At 40.8% G+C, this 23773-nt stretch overlaps 1 protein-coding gene across 1 annotated transcript; it reads left to right on the top strand.

The window, feature by feature from the left end:
• Positions 1-265: 265 nt before the first annotated feature.
• On the top strand, positions 266-23322 carry kcnk6 (potassium channel, subfamily K, member 6). The gene is made up of 3 exons (XM_084717522.1): positions 266-799; positions 10709-11101; positions 22122-23322. Exons 1-3 carry the CDS (start codon positions 484-486, stop codon positions 22370-22372), a joined length of 960 nt encoding a protein of 319 aa, XP_084573648.1. The 5' UTR covers positions 266-483; the 3' UTR covers positions 22373-23322.
• Positions 23323-23773: the final 451 nt, after the last annotated feature.

A 23773-nucleotide genomic window follows, 5' to 3' on the forward strand; every position in this document is an offset into this window, starting at 1 on the left:
AAAAAAATAGAAATATTAGTCCACATACATGCTCACTATATTTTGTGCTTACCACCGTTTCCTTAAAAAATGCAAAATAAAAATAAAAAATAACAATAAGCAGATGTTATGAAAACTGTAGTAAGTTTTGTCAAACAACTTACAACTTCATAAAGTTTTGCTTAACTGAGAAAAGGTAGATTTTCTCAAGCAGACAGTAATTATCAGTAATCTAAAAAACTGTAGAACTCATAAAATACAAAACGCGTGACTGAAGTTCGACCACAGACTGAAACTTTTCCAGGACTCAAGAGTTGAACACACCTTCCTGTTCGCACTGTGGGAGGAGGACGCGTTGACAAGGAGGGGTTCAAGTTCAATTAGGACAGCCCCCAAAAAAAGTTCCCACACAGACAGAGAGGAAAAGAAAAGAAGCAGAGAGTGAAGCTCGGCTCCGCTCAGCAGCAGCTGCACACTGATGTGAGTCCAGGAGAGGAAGCAGACATGCATTCTGTCGGCAGGTCGTGGCTGCTGCTCACAGGCTTCATCCTCTTTTATATCATCTACCTGCTGTTCGGAGCGCTGGTTTTCTCCAGCATCGAGCGGCCGGTGGAGGACAAGCTGCGGCGGGACATGGACGTCCTGAAGCAGGAGTTTCTCAACCAGAGCTGCGTCAACGCCGCGTCCCTCGAACTCTTTCTGGTCAAAGTGCTGACGGCCAACAAGTACGGCGTCTCCGTCCTCAGGAACTCCTCCGTCCCTTCAAACTGGGACCTGGCATCCTCCATGTTCTTCGCCAACACTCTGGTCACCACAGTCGGTGAGTTTAAAACTACAAAGGAAAGTTTTCAGCGAGGAAAAAAAAAAAAAAAAAAGTCACCTGGTGGCGTCTTTACGCACAACTCGCCTCAAATAACCTGAAAAATAACTCAAAACCTCACGCAGATGTCTCAGAAAAGTCTCAATACTTTTAGACATTCCAGTGAAATAAGGACACAAACCGTGGACTAAAACAGTTCAATATGAGGTCTATGTTTTTTACTTTAATTGGACATAAAACGCCACAAAAGTAATATTTTTTAGCGTTATTTTGCCACGTGTCAGAAATGTAACGGGCAAGTTGCAGGTGTGTAACTTTCAGTTTAAAAGTCAGTTGAGATCAAAACACAAACAGCCCGAGGGGGAGATGGGTTTTTTTCTCTGCTTAGAAATGTCATTTCCTGTTCATTTACCCTGAAAAATCCCCAATTCTCTACACACAGTCAACTCTGTGAGACTCAGACCTGCCAGCTATTCAGGGGGAAATGTCCAGGAAGTCCAAGGAAGGGACTTTTATTGTGGAATTACAAGACAAAGGTTGTTAATGAGAACAGAGAAGAGTATTAGTGGAAATGATTGTGGTGTGATGATGTGATATTTGTTGAGGTTTGCACCAGATATTGCTATTGCATGATTCTCGATTATTAGTGGGAATGATCATATTTGCATTGTAATTTTAATTTTCACTGAAAATAATGATAACATCATGACGATGATGAGACTTTTGTTTGGGTCTGCACCAAACAAACATGTTTTCTTACATCTGGAGAGCAAGACGTGCAGGTCAGGACGTCTCTGCAGCTCTACAGCATTTCATTATAATGATGTTTGTCAAATATTTCAAATCAAAATGATATATTCAATATCCAAATCACATTCTGTGTATTGCAGTTGCAATAATATTTCAGTTAATTGTTAAGCCCCAACTGATGGTAACCAGAAAACTGCAGCGTCTGATTCAGTTAAGTCGAGGCTGAAAATTTTATCGCGATAAAATGTTTAATTTGACTCGATATTATTGATCACTGTAATGACCTTTTTTTAAAATAAAGTCCGGGAGAAAAAAAAGTTAAAAAGGAAAAACTTGCTTTGATTTGAAAGACTTATTTTGAAGGCACACAGGTAGTAGACTTTTAAAACTTTTAAAATAGACATTTTTTAATTAACACTAATGATAATAATGATAAAACAATAATGCAGCTGACCAACACACCTGTTTGCACGTCACTCCTTTTATCAAGAGCGATTACAGGCTGTTTTATGAACCAGGACTGATTTGTTATGTGCTTTCATAGCATTCAGTACACTGAAGTGAAGCTACTGAACATTTAATTGAGAAATTTATAAGTATTGCCTTTACATATCACTATTGTTTAGTTGCCTGGGCCTGGATTCTTGTCTGTGATTTTGTTGATTGAACACCCACAGACTGTTCTGTGTCACAGAAACACCTGTGACCTGGATGCTGCAGGATGCAGCTGTGTGAGAGCAGGTTGTCGTACGTAACAGAGGTTTTTGTGGTGCCGTATCAGCCAGATCATCTACGCCCACCTCACTTCAGCTTTAGACCTGAGAAATAATGACATACTGTACAAGATCACATCGACGCATCAGTCAGTTTAATCAGGTACGGTATTCAAGTGAGGTCTGCTAACCCGTCGGTAGTAATTAAGGTCAAAGCCCATTCGTCTTGTGCAGATGGCGAGGAGGGTTATGAGGAGATAAGAGCACCATTCACTTCACTTAATATATGAAGAGTCTGTGCTTAGGAGGCACTGAAAAAATGATCCATGTACTTACCTTCTGGCTGATGGTTTAAACTTCCAAAATATACACTGAAGTGTTATTTTAAAACTTATTTGTTCCAGCAAATGGCTGCAGTTAGCTGCACTGGTGGAACTACATGGTGACAGAGAACTTTATAGTATGGTTGGTTGGTATAGTGTTGAATACACAATATTCTGCTGCAATCTGGATTGATTTCATGCAATATTATGGTTTTGCTCATTATGTACATCTGGATTAATGTTCTGTAATGTAGCTGCAGACACTGTGATCTTCAGTCTGAAAAGGTGAAGCATTCAGTGAATTGTTGTCATGTTTTGTAGGTTAATGTGCAGTGCTTTTATTGCACAACGCAAACTGACACGCATTTCAGCGGCATTTACAGTACAATTTGGCGATTGTAGACTGTGATTAACGCCTTCAAATGGCTCTTAATACACACAGTATTTTTCCAGACAGTGTTTAAGATTACAAATTAAGAAATTGTGCAAAATTTTAACTGCATTCTGAGTGTTTTCTTACTGTTAGGCTAGTCAACTAGTCCTAATAAAATTTTGCGTTAAATCGACACTGAAATTAGTTGCCAGGAACATCCTTAGTTGGAATATGTGGGTGAAGCAGGCTCACTGCACGTCATGCTCCGGAGAGAGAAAGGCTGGTCTGTTGTTCTGGCTCTGTGTACATACACTTATCTTGTGCACACAAATTAATCAAAATGTTGGAACAAATTATGTCTCGTGCCCACACAAAAGCATTTTAGCGTTCGGTGTAGTAAAATGTGGACTCAGTTTCTTTCTTTAGTTTCTCTCTGTGGCCCCTCCGGGCCTCTGTAGCTTCCCAAAGCCTGAGAAAATGACCCTGCACATGTCACCAGGGTAATTACAGATTGGGCTTGGAGACTTCAGATTTATGACAGAAAACCTGCATTACAAACAGGCAAGTTGAGTTTGAAAGATGTCGATGTTTATCAGGCAGGGAGAGACGCTATCAGGTTGCACCATGGGAAATGTAGGATCCAGTGTTTGTAGCATTCGATTTCTTTAGTTAGGTACAAAGTGCCACAGGATAGTGTTCAGTATCTTGACAACCTGGACACCAAGACTTGTTTCTGTCTGTTGTCTTCTTCTCTTACGTAATAGTACAAGTTTATTTTTCCACATGTTGTCCACACCTAATTGGCCACACAGCTCCTCATAGTTCTTTATCCTGAGAAAACTTTCACGCCGTCTTAAAACAACTCCCTGCTTCAAATTCAATGACACACGTTTATTTGTGGAACCGCCCGGTGACACAACAGTGTAGCCACAAAGCAGCTGTCTGTTGGATGAGACTAATTTCAGATTCTCCTTGCAGAATTTCTCAGACGGTCTGTTTATTTGTGAGGACAAAAATTGCATCTATGGCTGCACGACACAATGAACCAATCTCCCATGTCCACAGTCAGATGTATTTCCTGTTTCCTGCAAAACACGGGGTCAGAAAAAAAAAAAACAAGGCAGACAAAAACTCTGTGGACGTCGTGTTTTTTTTTTTATTTATTCGCTTGTTCTTTTTATTAACTGCACTCTGCTGTGGTTTTGTCCAACTGTCCATAATATTCGCCTGGAGGTTTCAGTGGCCCTGCCTTTACAGATACATCTGATGGTCTGTTTGATTGCCTTTGCTCGAAGAATCACTATGTTATTTAATTTATTATCAGTACCTCGTGTTTTTCCATGGGTGTCTGCACCCTTTAATATTACCTAAGACTCCCTGGATCTTATTTTTCTTTGTATTTTCATCTTGCCCACTAAAGAGCACCTGAAGAAGAATCATATTTACTTCATATATTAAGGATTTCAGCTTTTAGACATGATACAATTATGGTAACAGAAATTATGCCCATGCATCTGTTACTAGGGGAAAAAAAGGGGGAAATTAGGGTTGCGTATCAATAATTGACATCTTTTTAAAGGGGTAGTTCACCCAAAAATGAAAATTCAGTCATTATCTACTCACACTCACTCAATCATGCTGACTGATGGTAAAGTTTAGTTTAGTCCATCAAACACTGCTGGTGTTTCACAGGAAAACAGTGTTGTAGAATCTTCCAAACAGTGGAAGTGAATGGTGACCAGTTTTTAAATGTAAAAAAAACAACAGAATAAAACCATAAAATGTCTCCATACTGCTCGTCTGGTGTAATCCACGTCTCCTAAAGCCTCAACATGCCAAGTTGCCTAAAAAATCTGAATCTTCATTGTAGGTCCTTAGCTTAGAGCCACGTTCATGTTGTGTTGTTTATTTATTTATTTACTTTTTTTGACATTTGAAAATTGGTCAGGAAATGAAGGAAACAGGAAAAAAGAAGATACTGGAAGCAGACTTTTTTTTAAAAAAAATACCCAGCTCCAGGAAAAATTCAAACCATGGAGTAAATTACATTTATGTTAAGAGGAAACTACAAGTCCATGAAACAGGATGGAAAAAAAAAAACGTATCTGCGTGAAGCTGTTTTAAAGAATAGAATTGTTATGTCTTAAGTAATTCACGTGCATTGCACATTGTTCTGAAACCTGGGAGGGGTGACTTGGCACTTTGCTTGTGAAGTTTGTGACTTTTGACTGGCACTACCAGGACCAAAACACTGCAGCATCATTGTAGCAACACGACACGGAGAATCTCCTGAAGCCCTTCGTGTTATTGACGCAACCTACTATGAAAATACACCGTCACATTCGGAGGCACGCTGCTGCCAACCAGACTCTCACATGGACACTGAGGAAATGCAAATTCATGCATGAAGCAGAACAGAAGTGACCCTTGTGTTCAGTTTGTCTGCTCTGTGTGATGCATGAATTTCCTTCACAATAGTGCGAGTGTTTCCTGATGTCACACTTCCTTAAACCTTTTGATATGTTTGTCAGTGTTGCAGTTTTTTACACTTCCCGGCCGACAAGAGAAGGAGCACAAAGACGTGATCGCACAGCAGGTTGTAAACAAACCAGTTTATTATCTGAACCTTGAATGTGGAGGTAAAACCAGAAGTGAACACAGACAAAATAATAATCTCACAATGCACAATGCACACAGTGTACACAGCCGGTGCGGCAGGTTAAAGTGGAACCATGAAGTTAATCTGCAGAATCAGATTGTGTAAGACTCTGATGGACAGATCAGAAAGTAATATTAACATTTTCAGCTGTGAGTTTGTTTACACCCTGATCGTCTCACCACTCGTGATTCTGTTGGAATTTATTCATTCTGAGTCTGTCCCAGTTGTTAGAAATAATTCCTTGTCAGTCCAGACTGAATCTGAGTGGCTGCTGCTGCTGAGCTGCAGTGACGACACCGGCAGGAATTAATGAAGTACACTGATGGGTAATTGACACTGCAGGTGTTCAAAGTACAGATTCTAATAGTAAGTTAGTATAGTAAATAGTAAGTTTCACAGTCAGGCGCCCAAGACTCAGTCAGTCCTTTGGCCTGAACCTCTGTTTGAATTGAAAGTCAATATTTCTTGTTGGAAAGTCACTGAAACAACTACAAGCAGATACAAAACAAAGGCTGTATTTCTGCCACATGATACGGCTGAACTCAACCTGCATTCTGGCACTTCTTCTTTGTTTTCCACTGCAGATGTTACTTCCTCAGCGTAGGCGGATCTAATCGTCATAGCAACGCTAATCCAGCAATTCAGAAACAACATGTTAGGGCTGCACGGTATGGTTAAAAAAAAAAAAAAAGTCATATTGTGTTTATTTTGACTATGATTGCGATTAGTAGAGATGTTCATTTTTGCACAGAATTTTAATTTTTGCTGAACAAAACAACTATTAAAACTGTGAGTATGTGATTTTTCTTGAGGTTTGTACCAAACAAACATCTGGAGGACAGGATTCTTAGATGAAGGCATCTCTGCAGCACTACATTAATTCACTGTGAGGCTGTTTTCTAATACATTTTTCCTTTTTCAAAAACTGATTCTGCAGTTTGTGGTTAATGGTGCAGCCCTACAACACACATGGATGCTTTGGTCTCGAGAGGCTGCAGCCTTTATTCACTGTCAAATCGTAACGCACACTACATTTACTGCCAGGTTGAAAACTCGGCTGCATTAACCGCCATTCGCTCTCCCTCAGCGACACACTCACTACACAGTATGCACACAAAAAGGAGCTACACTCCTATAACAGACGATATGAAGGGATGGCGTTCTTGATACATCTGCACTTCGTTACACGTTGATCTGTGAATAAAAATTGTGTTTGCTTGGCCGTTTAAAAAGGTTTGGTTCTTGTTTCACACGACCAGTCAGTGGTCTGCAGCGTTTCATATCAACTGAGTTCGCTTGGAACTTAACTGCAGCGATACCAAAAACAGCTTTGTAACAGTTGAAATCTGTTTAAAAATCATATTTCATTGTGCATTTAAGCTGCCCTGTGATGACTTTATTGTAAAGGAGCACAGTTAGATTTACAGTCAGTTGTATGTAATTGAGTCCTAACAAACCTGCCTTTAATGCTTTTTTCTGATTTTTGTTTTATAGATGTTTGGTTTCTAGATTTTAAAGCCTGCTTCATTTACATGCATGTTTTCTGGCCAGCAGTCTTCTTCACGCTTGTGATGCACGAGATATAGCTGGAGATCGTGAACCTTCAAGGCAGGCCTGCTTGGTTCATTCATTGAGTCATATTGAAGATTTACAAAGAATATTTTCTCCACTGAAGTGAAAAGATCAGCAGAAAATCCCTTCACAATACACGTCTAACTGCTAGACACAGATAAAACATTAATTTTGTGCGTCTAATCTGTATTTAACAGATAACTTTTCTCTAATTAGCCTCCAGACAGAAACTTTGATTCCACTCACGTCTCATTAAGGCTCTAAGTGGTGTTTAAATTGTAAACAGAGGAAATGCAGCTGACAAAAAAATGGGAATAAAATGGTAATTTTGTCTTTTGTATATAGGCTGTTTACTTAGAATTAAAGGGGTAGTTTGGATTATTAGAAACAGGGTTATATGAGGTAAGAGAGGAGGTGCAGCAGTACATTGTTTAGCCTCTGTGCTGGTGCTCCTCCTTGCCTCTTTGCTTCTCCAAAATGGCGACGTGTCGACCACCACCTACTGCAGGTAACACACTGACAAGCACTCCTCACAACCTGATTTCAACAACACCTTTTCTGGAGATTAGTGAGAGAATAAACTGGAAAATCAATTCAAAACCAAAGGTGATGACAGGACAGAGCTGGATCATGTGACGCTCCTCTGATTTCACAGTGACTTAATTGTATGTCCAGTTTAGCTGAAGTTGAGCTGAACTTGTGTTTGTTTTAGCAGGACTCACACTCACCTCTGCAGTCTGTTAAAGCCCTGAAAGCACCAGTTTTTGTAGTCAGACCCTTTAAACATGTGATTTCTGACTTCTGACCAACCATGTTTGTGTCTCTGCTGCTGAACGTCGGTGATGATGAATAACAACCTGCTGGCCGACTTTGACAAAGGAACCTTTGTACTGATCACACAGAGCCCTTCTCTTGAACCGCTGGCCGTCAGGCAGCACCGTTCAAACACACAAACCAAATCTGATTACCAGAGCTTCATTCTGTCCAGGATGTAATTTTGTCAGGTGTTAATCTGACCCGGTACCATGCATACTTTTTCAAAAAAAATGTGATTTGCTTATTCTTCTGCACTTTGAATGTTGCACTTGACATTTTATTGCAATTAATTGTGCAGCCCTGGCATATATAGATCCATATTTATTTGTAGGAACATGACATAATTGTTGCACAGCTGTAATTTTCTGCTGTTGGAAATGTTTGTTTTAACACAAAAACAGGTGCATTGGTGTTTTATTTCTGTACAGACTGCAGCTCTTCTCTTGTGTGCAGTAAAATGACACATTTTGAAGCTGTTTTCGGGCGTCTGTGTGGTCGTCTGGTTCGGGATCTTCTGCAGCAACAGATTGGGTGAAAGCAGCCGGCTCACAGCAGAGCACTTAAACCCACAAACCAAATAAACAGGGACTAATTTAACCCCCACTGCAATTCCATTGTTTGCACATGACATGATATTGTAGGATCTTCTTGTACAAACACTTCATTTGCACAGATGCAGGATAGTTTAAACTGCACTCTGTTGAGCCGTGAGTCCCTGCCTGGACTTCTACACGGACTCTTCTCAGTACTGTATGCATCAGTGTTAGTGTTGTCATTATTATATTTCTGTAGTGTGTCTCTACCTTTAACGCTTGTCCTTTATGTGTCAGAGTTGAGATCTGGTGCATTCAAAGGCTCATTTCAGTTATAACAGTTCCAGTGCTGCCTGGTGGAGAATGTCTCCCTGTTGGCAGATATTCAGTGAGTAGTTTGCACAATGAGCGCGGGTTTTATTTTCTTCCTCCCAGCATAATAGTTCCCTGATAGTGACCACAGCTGCTGTTTTGAGCTGAAAAGTTGGCTGCAGCCCAACTTCATGAGCCAATCACGTGCTGCTGTTACCACTTCTAAACGTCTTACAGGCGCAGGAGCTTCACCTGAGACGCTGATTCTGTACTTATGATCATACTGAGTGATTTTTATGATTAAACTGTAAAATGTGTGTGGCCCCTTTTTTTGAAAATGTTTCACCTACACTCCTCTTACGGCGAACTCGTCATGATCCAGGGGAGGGAAACTCTTCTAAGTTGTCTGTAACTGTTACTGTGTGCACAAACTGTAAAGCTTAAAGGTCCAGTCTGTAAGATGTAGGCCAGTGTTTGTCAAACTTTTTATACCGTGTACCACCTCAGAAAATATTGAGCTCTCCAAGTACCACCTGTTTTCTGTGATTTGGTACCAGCAGGCACAGTGGAAACTTACACTGGTGCTTCTTAAGTAGCTGGTAACACAACAATGTCCTCCTGATCTGCACTTGTCTTTGTAATAGTTCCTGTTTGGAGCCACAGTTTACCTCTGTTTGTGCTTGTCACCATTTCAAAATAAGAAAGGCTCATAAAATGAATCCATCTCAATCATCACTTCTGACTAGAAGTGTGTGGTGGCGTCTGCATCTGCAGAGATGCTGCCCTCTACTTGTATTTTCTTACTTTGCTGTGTTCAGGATGTTTCTGGACATTAGGCTTTGTGCAGTGTTGTGGAGCCCCCAGCCAATAACAGAGCTGTTAGTCGAACTAACAGTCTGCACCACGTAGCAACCAGGTGCCAGATTGTGAGCATGCACCCGAGAGGAGCCGTTGAGGAGCAGCCAACATTGACTATTGTGTTAACAAACTGCAACCAACAAATCCTACTTATTCTGCCTCAAAATGAGTTTTGCCTCTCACGCAGCAGTTCCTCTCAGGCTATCCAAACCATCTGATTGATGGAGCTTAATAAAGGTGTTCCACAGTTGCTATGTTACACAACTTTATTGTCCACCAGAGAGGAAATTTTCATTTATGTAACCAAAAAATATAAGCATGAAAACAAAACATGTTGAACAGATGAGCTAAAAAGAAACAACAGAAATGAAACACTAGTAAAAGAAAATACTTTAAATGTTAAACACAATTTAAAGATGCTTTATGACAATTAGAGACATCTAGAAATTTGCAGAACAAATTCATAATATCAGGAACAACTAGTTAGCTTTCATGTCTACTTTAGCAGCTCACAAATGAAAACACACGTGTAACATGATGTAGCCATCAAGTTACTTATGTGTTATGGAGAGAAAAAGCCACGTCAGAGTCAAGTCTGTGCCCTTTAGCAGCTCGTCACTCACATGCACACACATCTAGTTCGGTAGCTTGCAAAACAAAAAGTAGAGATGCTTGGTTTATAATGCACTGTCTTCTCAATTATTCCACTGTATCTTCACATAGTAAATTGTTGTTTGCTGCTGTATTAATGTTAAAAAATCTCATGCAAACTTTAAAAACCTTCAAATTCTGATTGCACTTGAAATAATGTGCTTTTTGCAAAAGCCACCCAAGAGCAGCTCCCAGTTTTCAGAGACTTGAACTGAGATGATAAAGGATTCTCACAGCTTGAGGCTGTCAGCTGTCACTTTTTCCCCTGCCTGCAGCTCAGTGTATCGCCATTAACTGTCCTCATTTTTGTCTTCTCTGTCCTTCCCCCCTGCCTTTTCCTCTGCTCCAGGTTATGGTCACACCACTCCCCTGTCTGACACCGGGAAAGCCTTCTCCATCCTCTACGCCCTGATAGGAGTCCCCTTCACCATGCTGGTGCTCACCGCCTGCGTCCAGAGGCTCATGTACCCCCTGGTCCTCGCCCCCGTCGGCCTCCTGCAGCGGTCGGGCATGGAGCCTCGGCCGGCCACCATCCTCCACTTTGTGCTGCTGCTGGTTCTGGTGGTGCTGTGCTTCTTCGTGGCGCCGGCGGCCGTGTTCAGCGCTGTGGAGCTGTCCTGGTCGTTCTTGGACGGGATCTACTTCTGTTTCATTTCGCTGTGCACCATCGGACTCGGGGACTTCGTTCCGGGGACGCAGCCTGGACAGAAGTACAGGTCGCTGTACCAGGTCTCTGTCATGGGTGAGTACAGCCGTAAATCAGAAATGCAGTCACCCGCGCTGAATTTCACACTGAATTTCTTCATGAAATGGCAAATATCAGTGTGTAAATATCCTCATACTATCCATCATGTGTCATTTTTAGGGCTGATTTCCTTCTTTAGTTTCATTACTTTTCATCCTTGTCTTGTCATATGTGCTTCCAGGCCCATAACGACGTGCAAAAGCATACATTGCACTCCCAGTTTAATATTTTGCACCCTCTCTTGAAATTTTAATAAAAAATGCTAGACACAAGATAGTAGATCTTCTTTCTTCTTTCTTTGTTCTTGTATTGTGCAACAGCCTGATGTGCAGAAGTGCTGTGTGAAGGTGACTATAGATCAGCGGGTGTGGTGATTAATAAATACTCTGTCAACCAGTCACACCACTGATCTTATAGCTCTGGAACATCTTAGCCAATCACAGGTAAACCTGTTAAAGAGCAAATGGAAAGTTTTACCTCAGGAAATGTCTGGACACGCATCACCACAAATCTGCACCTGTTATATTAACTATGGCTGCAACCAACAGTTATTTTCATCATCGATTAATCTGTCAATTATTTTATTGATTAATTGATGAGTGTTTTGGTCTATAAAATGTCAGAAAATAATGAAAAATGTCTATCAGTGTTTCCTAAATCCTAACAACAACATCCTCAAATCAAAATATTCAGTTGCCTGTAAAGGAGAAGAAAAGCAACAAGGAACTCTTCACCTTTAAGAAGCTGAAATCAGAGAATTTTGAGTGTTGCTTAAAAAAAAATAATTTATCATCAAAATGGTTGGAGATTAATTTAATAATCAATTAATAATCAATCCACTAATTGTTGCAGTACTAATAATAACAGTAGAAATAAAAAATAAATACAATTATTTGGTGATAATTTCATTGGACCAGCGCTATTTTAGCAGTAATTTCAATGTATCTCACCTCGTACATGATCACATAGTTTAGTAATTAATGTTGTGATGTGTTTCAGGGATAAAACACGAGGTAGTTTTGCTACGAGCCCTAGTTATCAGACATCTCCTTCATAAAAAAAGAAGTTTATCAAGTTAAAACCGACCAGTCTGATGTGTGTGCAGGTGTGTATGGTTATATTGCAGCAGCCTGGTGGGTTTTTTTTTTCAGCGAGTGAACAGTGAGCAGCCTTAACATTTATTTTTCACCGCTGTTGCCGCCCATACAGTACATATTAGTGCACCATGGTTAATAGGCCGGTTTGCCTCTGGTGTCTCACTCTTTCAAACTTTTATCTGACTGTTTCTACAGTCCCACTGTCACGGTGCCAGGTTCACACTCTCTTCCTCCTTTCAAGGCGTGATCCTGTGCAGTATATGTTTGATAAGAAGGTGTTGTCTCATCACGATCCAGAACACAATGAGGCTCATATGAGCACATGTTTACTGAGCCTGAAGTCTGGTGTTAATGCAGATGAGTCTGACTCAGATGTGGAATTTACCATAGACGTGTTGAAAACTCTCTCGTTACCTTCACAGTCATGAATCGCTACACACAAACCGCCTAAGGCCTGATCTTGTATCTCATGTAATAAACAGATTCAATAGACACATGTAAGCCAACTAAACTACACTGTGCAGCTGTTAGTGTTACATCAGTAAAGTTTACTTTCAGCCCCGCCCTCCTCCTCCTCCTCTGTGGTTATTATTGAAGTCGCAATATTGCTAGGTGGAATATCCAAAGTTCAGAAGCTGCAATTTTTTGATAATGGTAAAATGTGTCACAACAAACAAATTTGTTACAGGAGCTCAGGAAAAAAACAAGTCTTTGCCTAACGTACTCTTGAAAATAATGTACCTCTGGCCTCGCCCTGTCTTCATCCTCTTTTATTGACTTGTGTTCCATCAATCATCAAGTGGCAGTAATGACCCAAGAAACACAATAATGTGCCGTAAAGTCAGAGAAGAAGAAGACTGCAAGCTAGAAAGCATGGATGTAAATAGTACAGCATTTAAGATACTTTTAAAATTTCCTTTTAAAATGTTTTATGAGGAAGGAAATGGTACCGACGTATCTGTTGGACCTCTAGGATACAAAAAATTAACTTTGGTGAGCAAAACCAAAGGTAAACATAATTATTTAGAAGACAATTCCACAGGGCATCTTTAAGTTGGGTAGTTTGAATCTTCACAGCTGAGCAAACACTCAAGAGCAAGCGTGTTTTTAATCAGACCAAACCTGTAGCTAAACTGAACCATCTCTACCGTAAAATAACAGATATGAGCAGTGAAACTGTACAAGTTTTCCTGGTGCAATAAGGAACATTACCTTTTCTGCATGAGATTAAAAAACGGTTAAATATTTGCAGTTGGTGGAAACATTAGCAGCCTCTGCTTCATCTTGTAGGAATATTACTATGAACATGTTTTCACACCCACTGCTTTTTTTACTCTCTGAAATATCAAAACATAATTCAAATATTTTAAAAGCCAGTTTCACACAGTATCACTACAAACCCACTGTACTTGTGAGTATTTTAAAAGTGAAAGCTCACAGGAGTCACATGAGTCTGTGGGTCACACACAGCTGCTACATGCCTGCAGAGCTGCAGATGACAGCAGGTCAGTCAGAATATCTCTCGTCTGACTCAACAAAGCCGGAGATGTTAGATGATCACTCCAACTTCGCCAGAATATTCTCACCTCTCTGCTGCAGAAATGTTTCCTCACCTCCTTCTTACAAGAGAAAAGAAGATGAGGCAGTGGTTTTTTGTTGTTATGCAAGGCAAGCCCTGTAAAACGTCTTCTAAATTAAAGAATTAATAGACATTGGAGGGGTTATGATTGATCAGTGCAGATTGTATTTTATAAAGGACACTAGATGAAGAACTGTAATTGTTTTAAAATGATTCATTGAGAGAATATAATAGAAATAATTCCAGGATGATGCTCTGTCTTCCTGCTCTGAGGGGAGAATCTGCAGCAGCCATCATTCTCACCTCTGATGTGAGAAGTAGCGCCTCTCACTGCTTCTCTTTTCTCAGGCTGACAGGTCAGTTCCTCATATCCATCTATCAGATCTGTTAGCTGTCCGGAAATTGAAGTCGAGTCCTCTGTGTCGCTCATTGTATGTTAATCCAACTTCACAGAGAGTTTCAAGAAACAGAAATGAAATTATGAGAATCCAGATTAACTTCTTGGCTGATGACTCGTACACATGTAGGGAAGACAAGTCCACATTGACAGTCAAGCATGATATTTACATGTTAAAAAAAAGTGATGATGCATTTAATCTGTAAAAGTATTATCCGTAATAGAAGTAAGTGGAGGTTCATTGCAGTGACGGCCTGTGGGAGAAAACTGTTCTTGTTGTTTTGGCGTGCAGCGCCGTGTAGCGCCTAGCAGGTTGATCATGGATCTGCAGTGATGTTTATCTGACTCTGGAAGTGTAGACGTCCTGGATTGACACCTATGATTTTCTCTGCAGTCCAAACCAGACGGTGATGGATGAACAGAGGACAAACTGGATGAGCAGCTCCTGAGGCAGGTTCAACTTCCTGAGCTTGAACAAAGAAACTAAAAAAGAAGGAAGGAACATTGCATCGCTATTTTATCTTTTGCCTGGTGTCAACCAGTTCAGTTGAAGATTATAGAAGATGCACGTAGAAACATGCTAAAATCCAGCATATCCACTCTGTATGACTTTTGTTGAAGAAATGCCTCGAGAAAAATGAAAGAATGCACTTCAAACAGTAGCATACTGACAGATTTTTGGCGACAAAGTCTGGAGCATACAAAGTTCTGTAAAGATGTAATGACCTTTGTTTTTTAGTTTCCATGAGCTGGAACAGGAAGTACATACTCTGTTGTTCCTTCTGTGATGACTGAGTCTATAGCAGCGTTTCCTCCAAAAGTACTCAGAACGTTTAGTTTCACGAACCTTTTTTCAAGGAACTGAAAGGTTCCTTCAGCTCGTTGTCTGTCTGTGTTTCCACTATGGTCTGAAGACCCACAAAGATTATGCTAATTAGTCTGCTGATGTATTTTTCATACATCAGTAACAGCTGTTTTTACACTTCATTCTTGCGTGCAGCTATGCAACGATGATGTCACCATATAAAGCGACAGCCAGGCATCATTATTTGTGCAACATTTTCATTTCCAGCTAGATTTTGTTCTCTGCATCAATGCTCAGTAAGGCCTGGACTTTGTTCTCAGTCCTTCTGTTGTATGATTTCTTCTGTAACTCCTTTTTGATGCGTCGAAGCAAGAAAAACAAAAACCAAACTGCACATTTTAAAACATGATGGCTGAAATAAAATGCTGCGAGTGATTGACCAATCACCAAATGTTAAGCACTGTAAGGTTCCCTGGGGAAAGTTCCTGCTGTTGAAACGTGGATTTTGTTGGATGTCCTGGGACACGATGGATCACAGAAACCTGAAGGTTTCCACAGTGTTGCTGAGTATTGTGATGGGGTCTGTCATCTCCACAGTTTTGTATTTGTGTTCAGCTGCAGTTTGTTCTGACCACACCAGCAGGACACAGACTCATGACTGTCCTGGATGAGGCAGATGACCTTTGTGTTGTCTGCAAACTTCAGGATTGTTGCAGACTGGTCTTCTGAGGTGCAGTTTTTTGTGTACAGGCAGAGGAGCAGAGGGGAGAGCACACAACCCTGGGGGGCACCAGAGCTGACTGTCTGGTTGGTGATATCCTGCAGGCATCTCCACGCTGATGCAGGATTGTTGTTTCAGAAACCTGTTTTTCAACTTTTCAGTGTTGCTCCTCTTGGCTGCTCTGATTTCCTTTTATCAGTGTGTTTCTGATCTGGTTTCCTTCTCTCACCTGTGGTCATGAAGGGTGGGTCACGACTGAAAGAATAAGATTGCGGACACAAGCAGCCAAAAAGTAGGGTGGTTGGCTTCTCCCTTAGGAATAGGGTGAGAGGCTCAGTCATCCGTGACTTTGCATAGAAAGGAGCCAGTTGAGGTGGTTCGGGCATCTCATAAAGATGTCACCTGGTCGCTTCCCTAGGGAGGTGTTCCAGTGCATATCCAGCTGGGAGGAGACCACGGGGTGGACTGAGGACTAGGTGGAGGGATTATATCTCCACCCTGGCCTGGGACCTCCTCGGGTTCCCCCAGTCAGAGCTGGTTAATGTAGCCTTGGAAAGGGATATCGGGGGTCCCCTGCTGGAACTGATACCTCCGTGACCCAACCTCAGATAAAGAGTTGAAGATGGATGGATGGATATAAAACCTGGAGAAAGTCAGTGAACAACAAATCAGTCAACCAACAGTCCAAAACCCAAAGACATTCAGTTTAGAATGATGAGGAGGAGAAAAAAAAGCTATTTGAGAACCTGGAACCAGCAAATATTTTGCACTTCTTCAGTAGTTTTACTTGTAAAATGACTGAAACAATGAACTGATTATCAAAATAGCTGCCTTGTACTGCGTAGTAGTAGATTTGGGCAGCGTTTCCTAATCCTGGTCCTTGGGGCCAACTGCATGTAGCATGTATTAGATGTTTCCCTGCTTCAACACACCTGATTCAAATGATCAGGTTGTTATCAGGCTTCTGCAAAGGCTTCATGATGAGCTGCTCATGTGAATCAGGTGTGTTGGAACGGGGCCCGAAGGACCAGGACTGGGAAACACTCTATTTGGGCAACGTGAAGAATTGGCCACTAAATGTGCGGGGCGAGACATGGTGAAAAAATGGTACTTAACTATGTAAGGATCGAGAATTATGAAAAAAAAAAGAAAAAAAGAAGTAGCTTTGCTTCATGTTTCCACACGGTAGTCTGACTTCTACCTTTCTGAGATTCAGGTTCCTTGGAGAGAACAGGAGAACCTGCTCTATAGGTAAGTTTTTATCCTCAGTTTTTCCAATACAAATTAACACTCACCCCCTGATTTACGAAGGTAGGTGCAAATCAGGTAGACGCAGCTTTCAGTTGGCATAGAATAGTGTGATTAAATAAGCTGTTTCTTTAGTAAATCAGATGCAAGGAGCTGTGATAATTAGAATAATTAGAATCATTTTTGTGCTCTCTGGCTCCTTAAAATGCATATTTATCAGTTCTAAATGTCTTAATAAATTACTCTTATTGGCTTTTTACTCAAGAAGCTTTTATTGCACTTTCAGTAACATGATTTTACTCACCAAATGGAAAATCTACCCACATTTTGCACTTGACAGGCGTTCATTTCAGACTTTTGATGAAATCGGCCCACCCCTCCAATTGAACTGGCATTTTTAAGAAATACAGTATGAATATTGTGAAATAAGCAACAGCTCATTATTTAAAAGAACGTTGCACCTGCAGTTTGTACTAAGACAGGAACAGGGTGGACAAGAAAATATCATTTATTAGTGTGGAAATCATTTGGATGTGTTTCCAGTGATATGATTCAGATGTTAATCATGAATGTGTTTTTCATAAAAAAAAACTGAACTGAATCCCAGTGGTTCTTTGTCCTTGTTTAGCTTGAGACTTCACTGTCACATGATGGAGGGTTTTTTTTTTTTTTTTTTTTGTCATAGTCGTGCTCTTGTTTTTCACTTTCTGTGCGGGTGTTTTCCCTGTAATTGAATCAGGGCTGAAATGACCTTTTTGTCTAAAAGTAGCCATGCTGTTGTTTTGTTCCCCCTGTGGTCTCAGTCAGGGAGCTCTGCAGTGTCTGACAACGTCTTGTTGAGATGAATGTGGTCTGCTGTATTCAGGACTGAGAAAACAAGTGAATGCTGCTTTTCACATCATCTTTTGTTCCGTTTTGCTCATTCCCCTGCAGCAATTTGACTAACAAATGACAAACTTTCACCCTGAAAGATGTTTTTACTGTTAAAAACAGCTGTTGGTGATTAACATTGAGCTTCTAAGATTGGCAATTTAGGACATGAACACTTGTTTAAGTATCTTCTTTCTGCTGATATACACTTTCTTCTTCCTTTGAATTCAATTTTGAGGATTTTATGTTCGGAGGGACCCAGGTGGACACTTTGTAAATTGCAGTGTTTTCCTCTGTGTCCTGCCCTCAGTTAATCCCTCGACTCTGGTTTGGAAGGAGGCCCAGCGGTTCACACGGAGCAGCCGTGTTGTTTCCTCGTCCCACAGGCTGCGTTATATAATGATGATGTAGGTCGAGTCGACTCAGATTAACCCAAAGAGTCCCTGCAGGTTCTGAGGCGGATTAGTGACCGACTGTTCTCTCAGCTGACGATGTGACGCCTCCTGAAACTGTTTCTGCGTGCTAAAACTGGTCATATGTAAATGTGCTCTTGTAAATACACACCCCCTGCTGTTGTGGTAAAAGTAAATCAAGGCCAGCTTCTAGTGTTCTGTCGCAATCAGCAGTTGTTTTCACAGCAGGATGGATATTTCTACAGTTTTCAGTTCAGGTTTTGTTTCCTGAGATAATTGGAGAATAAATCACCCAAATGTTATTAATAGCAGCCAGAAATGGTAGATGAAATTTATTCTAGGAACGTACGTTCTCTGAAAAATGTACAGGAAGCGAAGGCTCTAATTTTAACATTTTCACACTAGACTTTTCGCTCATTAGCCGCCATCATTGTGTTCGTGGAGTCAGGAGTAGATCAGTAGTGTGTGTTTGCATGTGTGAGTATGGCCTTCTGTCTGCAGCTAATCTCACCTCCTACTGAACCAGAATCAGCTGAGTTTTTATGCACATTCATGACTGTATGCTCAAGTTTGTGGTGATTCACAATTTCTCAAAAACCCTAAACTTTTACTGGCTGATCTGCTGACTCGTCACACCTCCTAACTCACTGGTAGAGGCAGCAAGCATCAACTGCTAGGCTAAAAACTCACCTAGTCTTTTGCAGGCCACATTTTGGCCTCAAAAACGGAAAAGTTTTGTTTCATCCTAAACTCGATTATCTGTAGATTAATTCCACACCCCATAACCTATGATCCACAAAAGTTAGGCACGATACAACATGAATAAATCCCCGTCTTTGCCACCATCTTGACTGCACCTCATTGTCCGCTGCAGTTTGTCATCGCTGTGTCTGCGCAGTCACCACACTGGAGAGGACAAGCTCCGCTAGTAAACGGATACAATGAGTTCTGACAGATGCAGACGTCACTGCAAAGACGACTAACTCGATTAATTCTGACCCGATTTTAATGAAAGTTGGTTTGTTATAAAAATCTCAGCTGGTTGCATCTGGTGGTTGTTGTGGCTTTGCAGCAGGTGCTTCACCATCTGTCACCTGGCAGAGATCTGCCATTTTTGTAGTGAAACCCTTAATATATGCCATTCTCAAGCAGCGATCCATACATTATCACCATATACAGTGTATTTTGAGTTTGAATTTGTGCAATGCGAAGGTCCCAAACATGTTAAAACCCCCTTAACATATTGTTGACTGTGCAAAGTTCAAAACTGCTGTTTCAAGGCTTTTCCCCGACAGCACAGCATTTTTAGAGCTGCTGAAGAGCAAATATTTTGGGTTAGTAATTTGAAGTTTGGACCGTAAAAGTCCTTCAACTCATCAAGCTGTTTTTAGCTGATGAAAATAAAATACAAGAGCGGTGTAACATTACAAATACTAAAAGTTTGGAAGTTTAAGTCAAGCTAAGGGTTTCATTAAAGATGATGATACATGTTATTCTTTAAATATTTTTCCAGGTAGGTGGCATTAAATAGTCTTAAATTTGGCTTTTTGAAACCTGCAGACAGAAAGGTATATCACACTAAAGGTAATAATACATAACAGGGCTGAACAATTACTCCATTTTTTTATTTAATCAAAATTGCAATCAGCCCTGATACATAACCATCAGTTTCTGACTGGTGTGCATTGGGATTTCCCCTCCACCACTTCCTGTACTCGTCCCTCAGTAACTGTAAAGTTACAGACCTGAGGCCTCTGTAATCCTACACTGTTTTTCTTAAAGAGCTGGCCTACTTGTACAGTGAGAGACCATTGTCCAGGACCTGACCTCTGTGGTTCATGTGGGGCTCTTTAGTGCACATGTGACGGGAGAAAACCACACGTCTTTTCTTTAAGGCAAACACAAGAATCAGAGCAGAAAGAACAAATGTTGAGCACATTTTGTTTTCACCTTTGCCACCAGCCTGAGGGCACGATTGTCCTCCTTTCTGGTGAAATGGATTTGCTAAAATAGTTTTCCCCCGTCCACAGTCCAGCGAATGTCAGACTTCATTACTATTATTATTCATTCCTCGGCTCTTTACTGGCCACATTAGAGCAGACTGTGTGCAAGTGACAGTGAACATGTAAAAAATTATGTTTGACCTGATAACATACCTACTTTTCTCTAAAATCTCACTAAAGCAATCATTTATAGTAGGGTTTGCTGTAGAGTTGCTGCCTATGTTTTGTTTGTGATATGTAGGAGAGAAAATAAAAAGATACTGTGGCTGATGTTCATTGCACTACGTCTCCATGTTGTTTATTACTTTCTCATTAAACACATCTAAGTTATAGACGTAGTGTTGAGACAAAGGTCTTTTTAGACCCAGTGACGTGTGATCAGAGGGGCTCTGAGGATGCACACCTGGCCTGCAGAGTGCTGCTTTGAGCCACGTGTGGTTTTACCTGAATTTTTACATGAACCACTTACACTGACCTGAAATGATCGCTCTGTTCATTAAAAAAAAAAAAAAAAAAAAACATGAACCCACAGCATCATAACTGATGTAGACTAAATAAATAAATATCACATGGCTTTTTTTTGACTGAACCCAAATGGAAAAGGTCTTACCAAGACTTAAAAGCTGTACAAAAAAATAAAAAAGACTGAACTAAAGTTGCAATCTGCTGCTGTTTCATTATCTGCTCATTGAGATGTAACACAAAGATTCTACTCTTATTAGTCAGCACAAGAAATACTAGTCAGCTAAACTAACTATTAATGATTTTTAGTGTACAACGCTGGTGAATTTTTCTGCTGGCTGTGGCTGCAGCCTTTCCTTGTGGGATAAAGATGATATGTTTTGGCAGTATTTTTATCTAGAAAATGAAGGAAGGAAATGAGAATAAAGTATATATACTATAACTATATATAACCACTCGACCAGAACAATGCAGGACCACGTTTAGCACAAATACGTGAACGTTAACCCACGAGGAGAGCAGGTCGCTGATGCGAGCACTGCGTACACTGGCCTCACTCAGCAAACCAATACGTTGTTTACAGCTCCAACCTGCAGACGCCGTGATCCCGCTTGGTCTGAAAACATAACACTGTTTTAACTGACTGTTTTCTGAATGTCTTCTTGCTTTTAGACTACTTGACATGTCTTAACTTTAATTTCGGTTTAATTGGCAGGGAATTTGATCGTTAGGAATTTTCCTGAACCTCATACCTGCACACCGTCCCAGTTCTTGCTGCTACATAACAAGCGACACACTGGCACAGGCAAATGGAGTGTTTAACCTGCTGATTTACAGCTGATGTTTGTAGCCATTCCAGCAGTTCTGTGAGAACGTAATGCTCCTGATACACCAGAAAACAGTCTGACAGATGAAAAATTGACCATATTCTTCTCTGCAAGCCAGTTACATGAATTCACAGCTCATCTGGACGTTGACATTTTATTCAGATACTTTCATTTTAAGGTCCACTGTGTGATGTGGCAGAAATGGAAAATAATACTCGTAAGTATATTTTCATCAGTATACGATCACCTGAAAATAAGAATTGCTGTGTTTTTGTTACCAAAAGAATGAGCTGTTTATGTACATTGCTGTCATTATGCAGCCACGGTGGTTTCCCCTACACACAAGTGAGACGAGGTGTTTGCAATATGTGAGCTAGATGCTCTTGAATCTTTCACACTGATCCTTTTAATTTGCAAAATTACCAACTCCAGCCATACATATATACATGGGTGTCAATTTTGAAAATACAGAAGAAAAGTCATAAACATAAACAGTAAAAAGTCAGCTTCATAACTTAATGATTTTCTTTTGTAAAAGTATATCAGAACATTGGGCTGTTGAATAACTCCCGTCTCTGTGCCCCTCCCCCTCCAGTCTACCTGTTCGTGGGACTGATGATGATGTACCTCCTGCTGCGCACCTTCCACAAAATGGCCGACCTGCACGGGCTGACCACCTTCCTGCAACTGCCGCGCTGCGAGGAGTCCGACCCGGACGAGGACAGGGAGCCCATCGTGGAGAGCGAACAAGAGGACCAGACGGCCCCTTACCTGACAGAAAAAGCAGCCAGCAAACCCCTGGAGCCGGGAGCCCAGCCCTCGTACAACACCATCAACAAGGGCTGAGCTGCGGGGAGGCAGAGGAAAGAAGAAGAAGAAGACGCTCTACCTCTGGCGAGCCCTCCGTCCTGAACCAGTGATTGAAAAACCCAGACTGGTGGGCTGAATCTGAATTATTGTCTTAATTTTTGCATTTTGTCATCTCTAGTAAAAAAAAAAAACATCTAGAGAAGAGAAGAAGAAAATAATAATGAGGAATCAGGATGACTTTTAAGATTCAGCCTTTGTGAGAGGACCTGACTGTTTGTGAGTGGTTGCTACACCAGTTTCTGCACAGAAGGACTGTTCTAACTTGACTACGGCAACCCGCCTGGGCTAAAAATCACATGCGTTCCTTTTCCTCCTCAACACATCAGCACTGGTGTAACTGTGTTGTGTTCACTGTACAGGCATGGCTGGTGTGTTCACAGCCTCAGGATAGCACATGATAGCACAGACTTGTGCTTGTGATGCACGGTCGGTTGTTGTTTTGTTTTTTTCTCCACTTTTGTATGTATTTGCATGTACTTTTGTCACATTTTTGTGCCACATGTTTGGGTTGCTTATTGAGGACTAACAACTATTTTATATAATTATGCTGAAACTAAATCTTGGTGCCAAACACGACCTGTGGATGCACTTGACATTTCAACTTTACAACAGTCTTTTACACCGTTAACTGCTTTTGCTGCTCCTTCTCTTTATACTTCACCTCGTGGACAAAACACCTCCAGACCATCCAGTAATTTTTATAGCCAGGATTGAACTTAAACTAGTTTTCTCTCATTTTAAAGGGATAGTTCAGATTATTTGAAGAATTATTTTGGGGTTATATGAGGTACTTATCCATAGTCAGTGTAATCCCTATGGTAGATGGTGCTCGGCACGCCCCCTGTTTGAAGAAGCAGCAGGAGTATCGGTGTAGGAAGCTAAGCAATGTCCTGCTGTGGACAGCCACTTAAAAACGGCCTGTCTGTATGCTGTTGAGCAATGTCATTTTAAGTGTACACTATATTTAGAATATTTTCACTGCTTTACCTTGCCGTCAGACAGCCTTTTGCAACGGGAAAATGCCATTTTATAAGCCAAACATTGCGCTCTCTCGCTTTATCAAACTCCACTAGCAAAATCAGTAATTTAAGCTTGCAGCACACCGGAGTTGCTGGGCTGCCGCTACATCAATTTGTTAATTTGTTTGTGTTATTGTGAGACTTTGTCCAGACTATCCTTTTAAAACACCAAAGTCAGACAATAACACAAACAAACTAACAGATAGAGGCAGCAGTAGACCGGCAGCTCCTGTCATCTGCGAGGTAAAATTACTGATTTTGCATATGGAGTTTGGTTGGGTAGGAGACGGTGATATTTGGCTCAACTAACTGAAAATATTCTAAATATAACGTACCCTCACACTGATATTGATGTTTT

The sequence above is a fragment of the Lutjanus erythropterus genome, chromosome 4 (genome assembly GCF_056507025.1).
Source record: "Lutjanus erythropterus isolate fLutEry1 chromosome 4, fLutEry1.hap2, whole genome shotgun sequence".
Lineage (NCBI taxonomy): Eukaryota > Metazoa > Chordata > Actinopteri > Lutjaniformes > Lutjanidae > Lutjanus > Lutjanus erythropterus.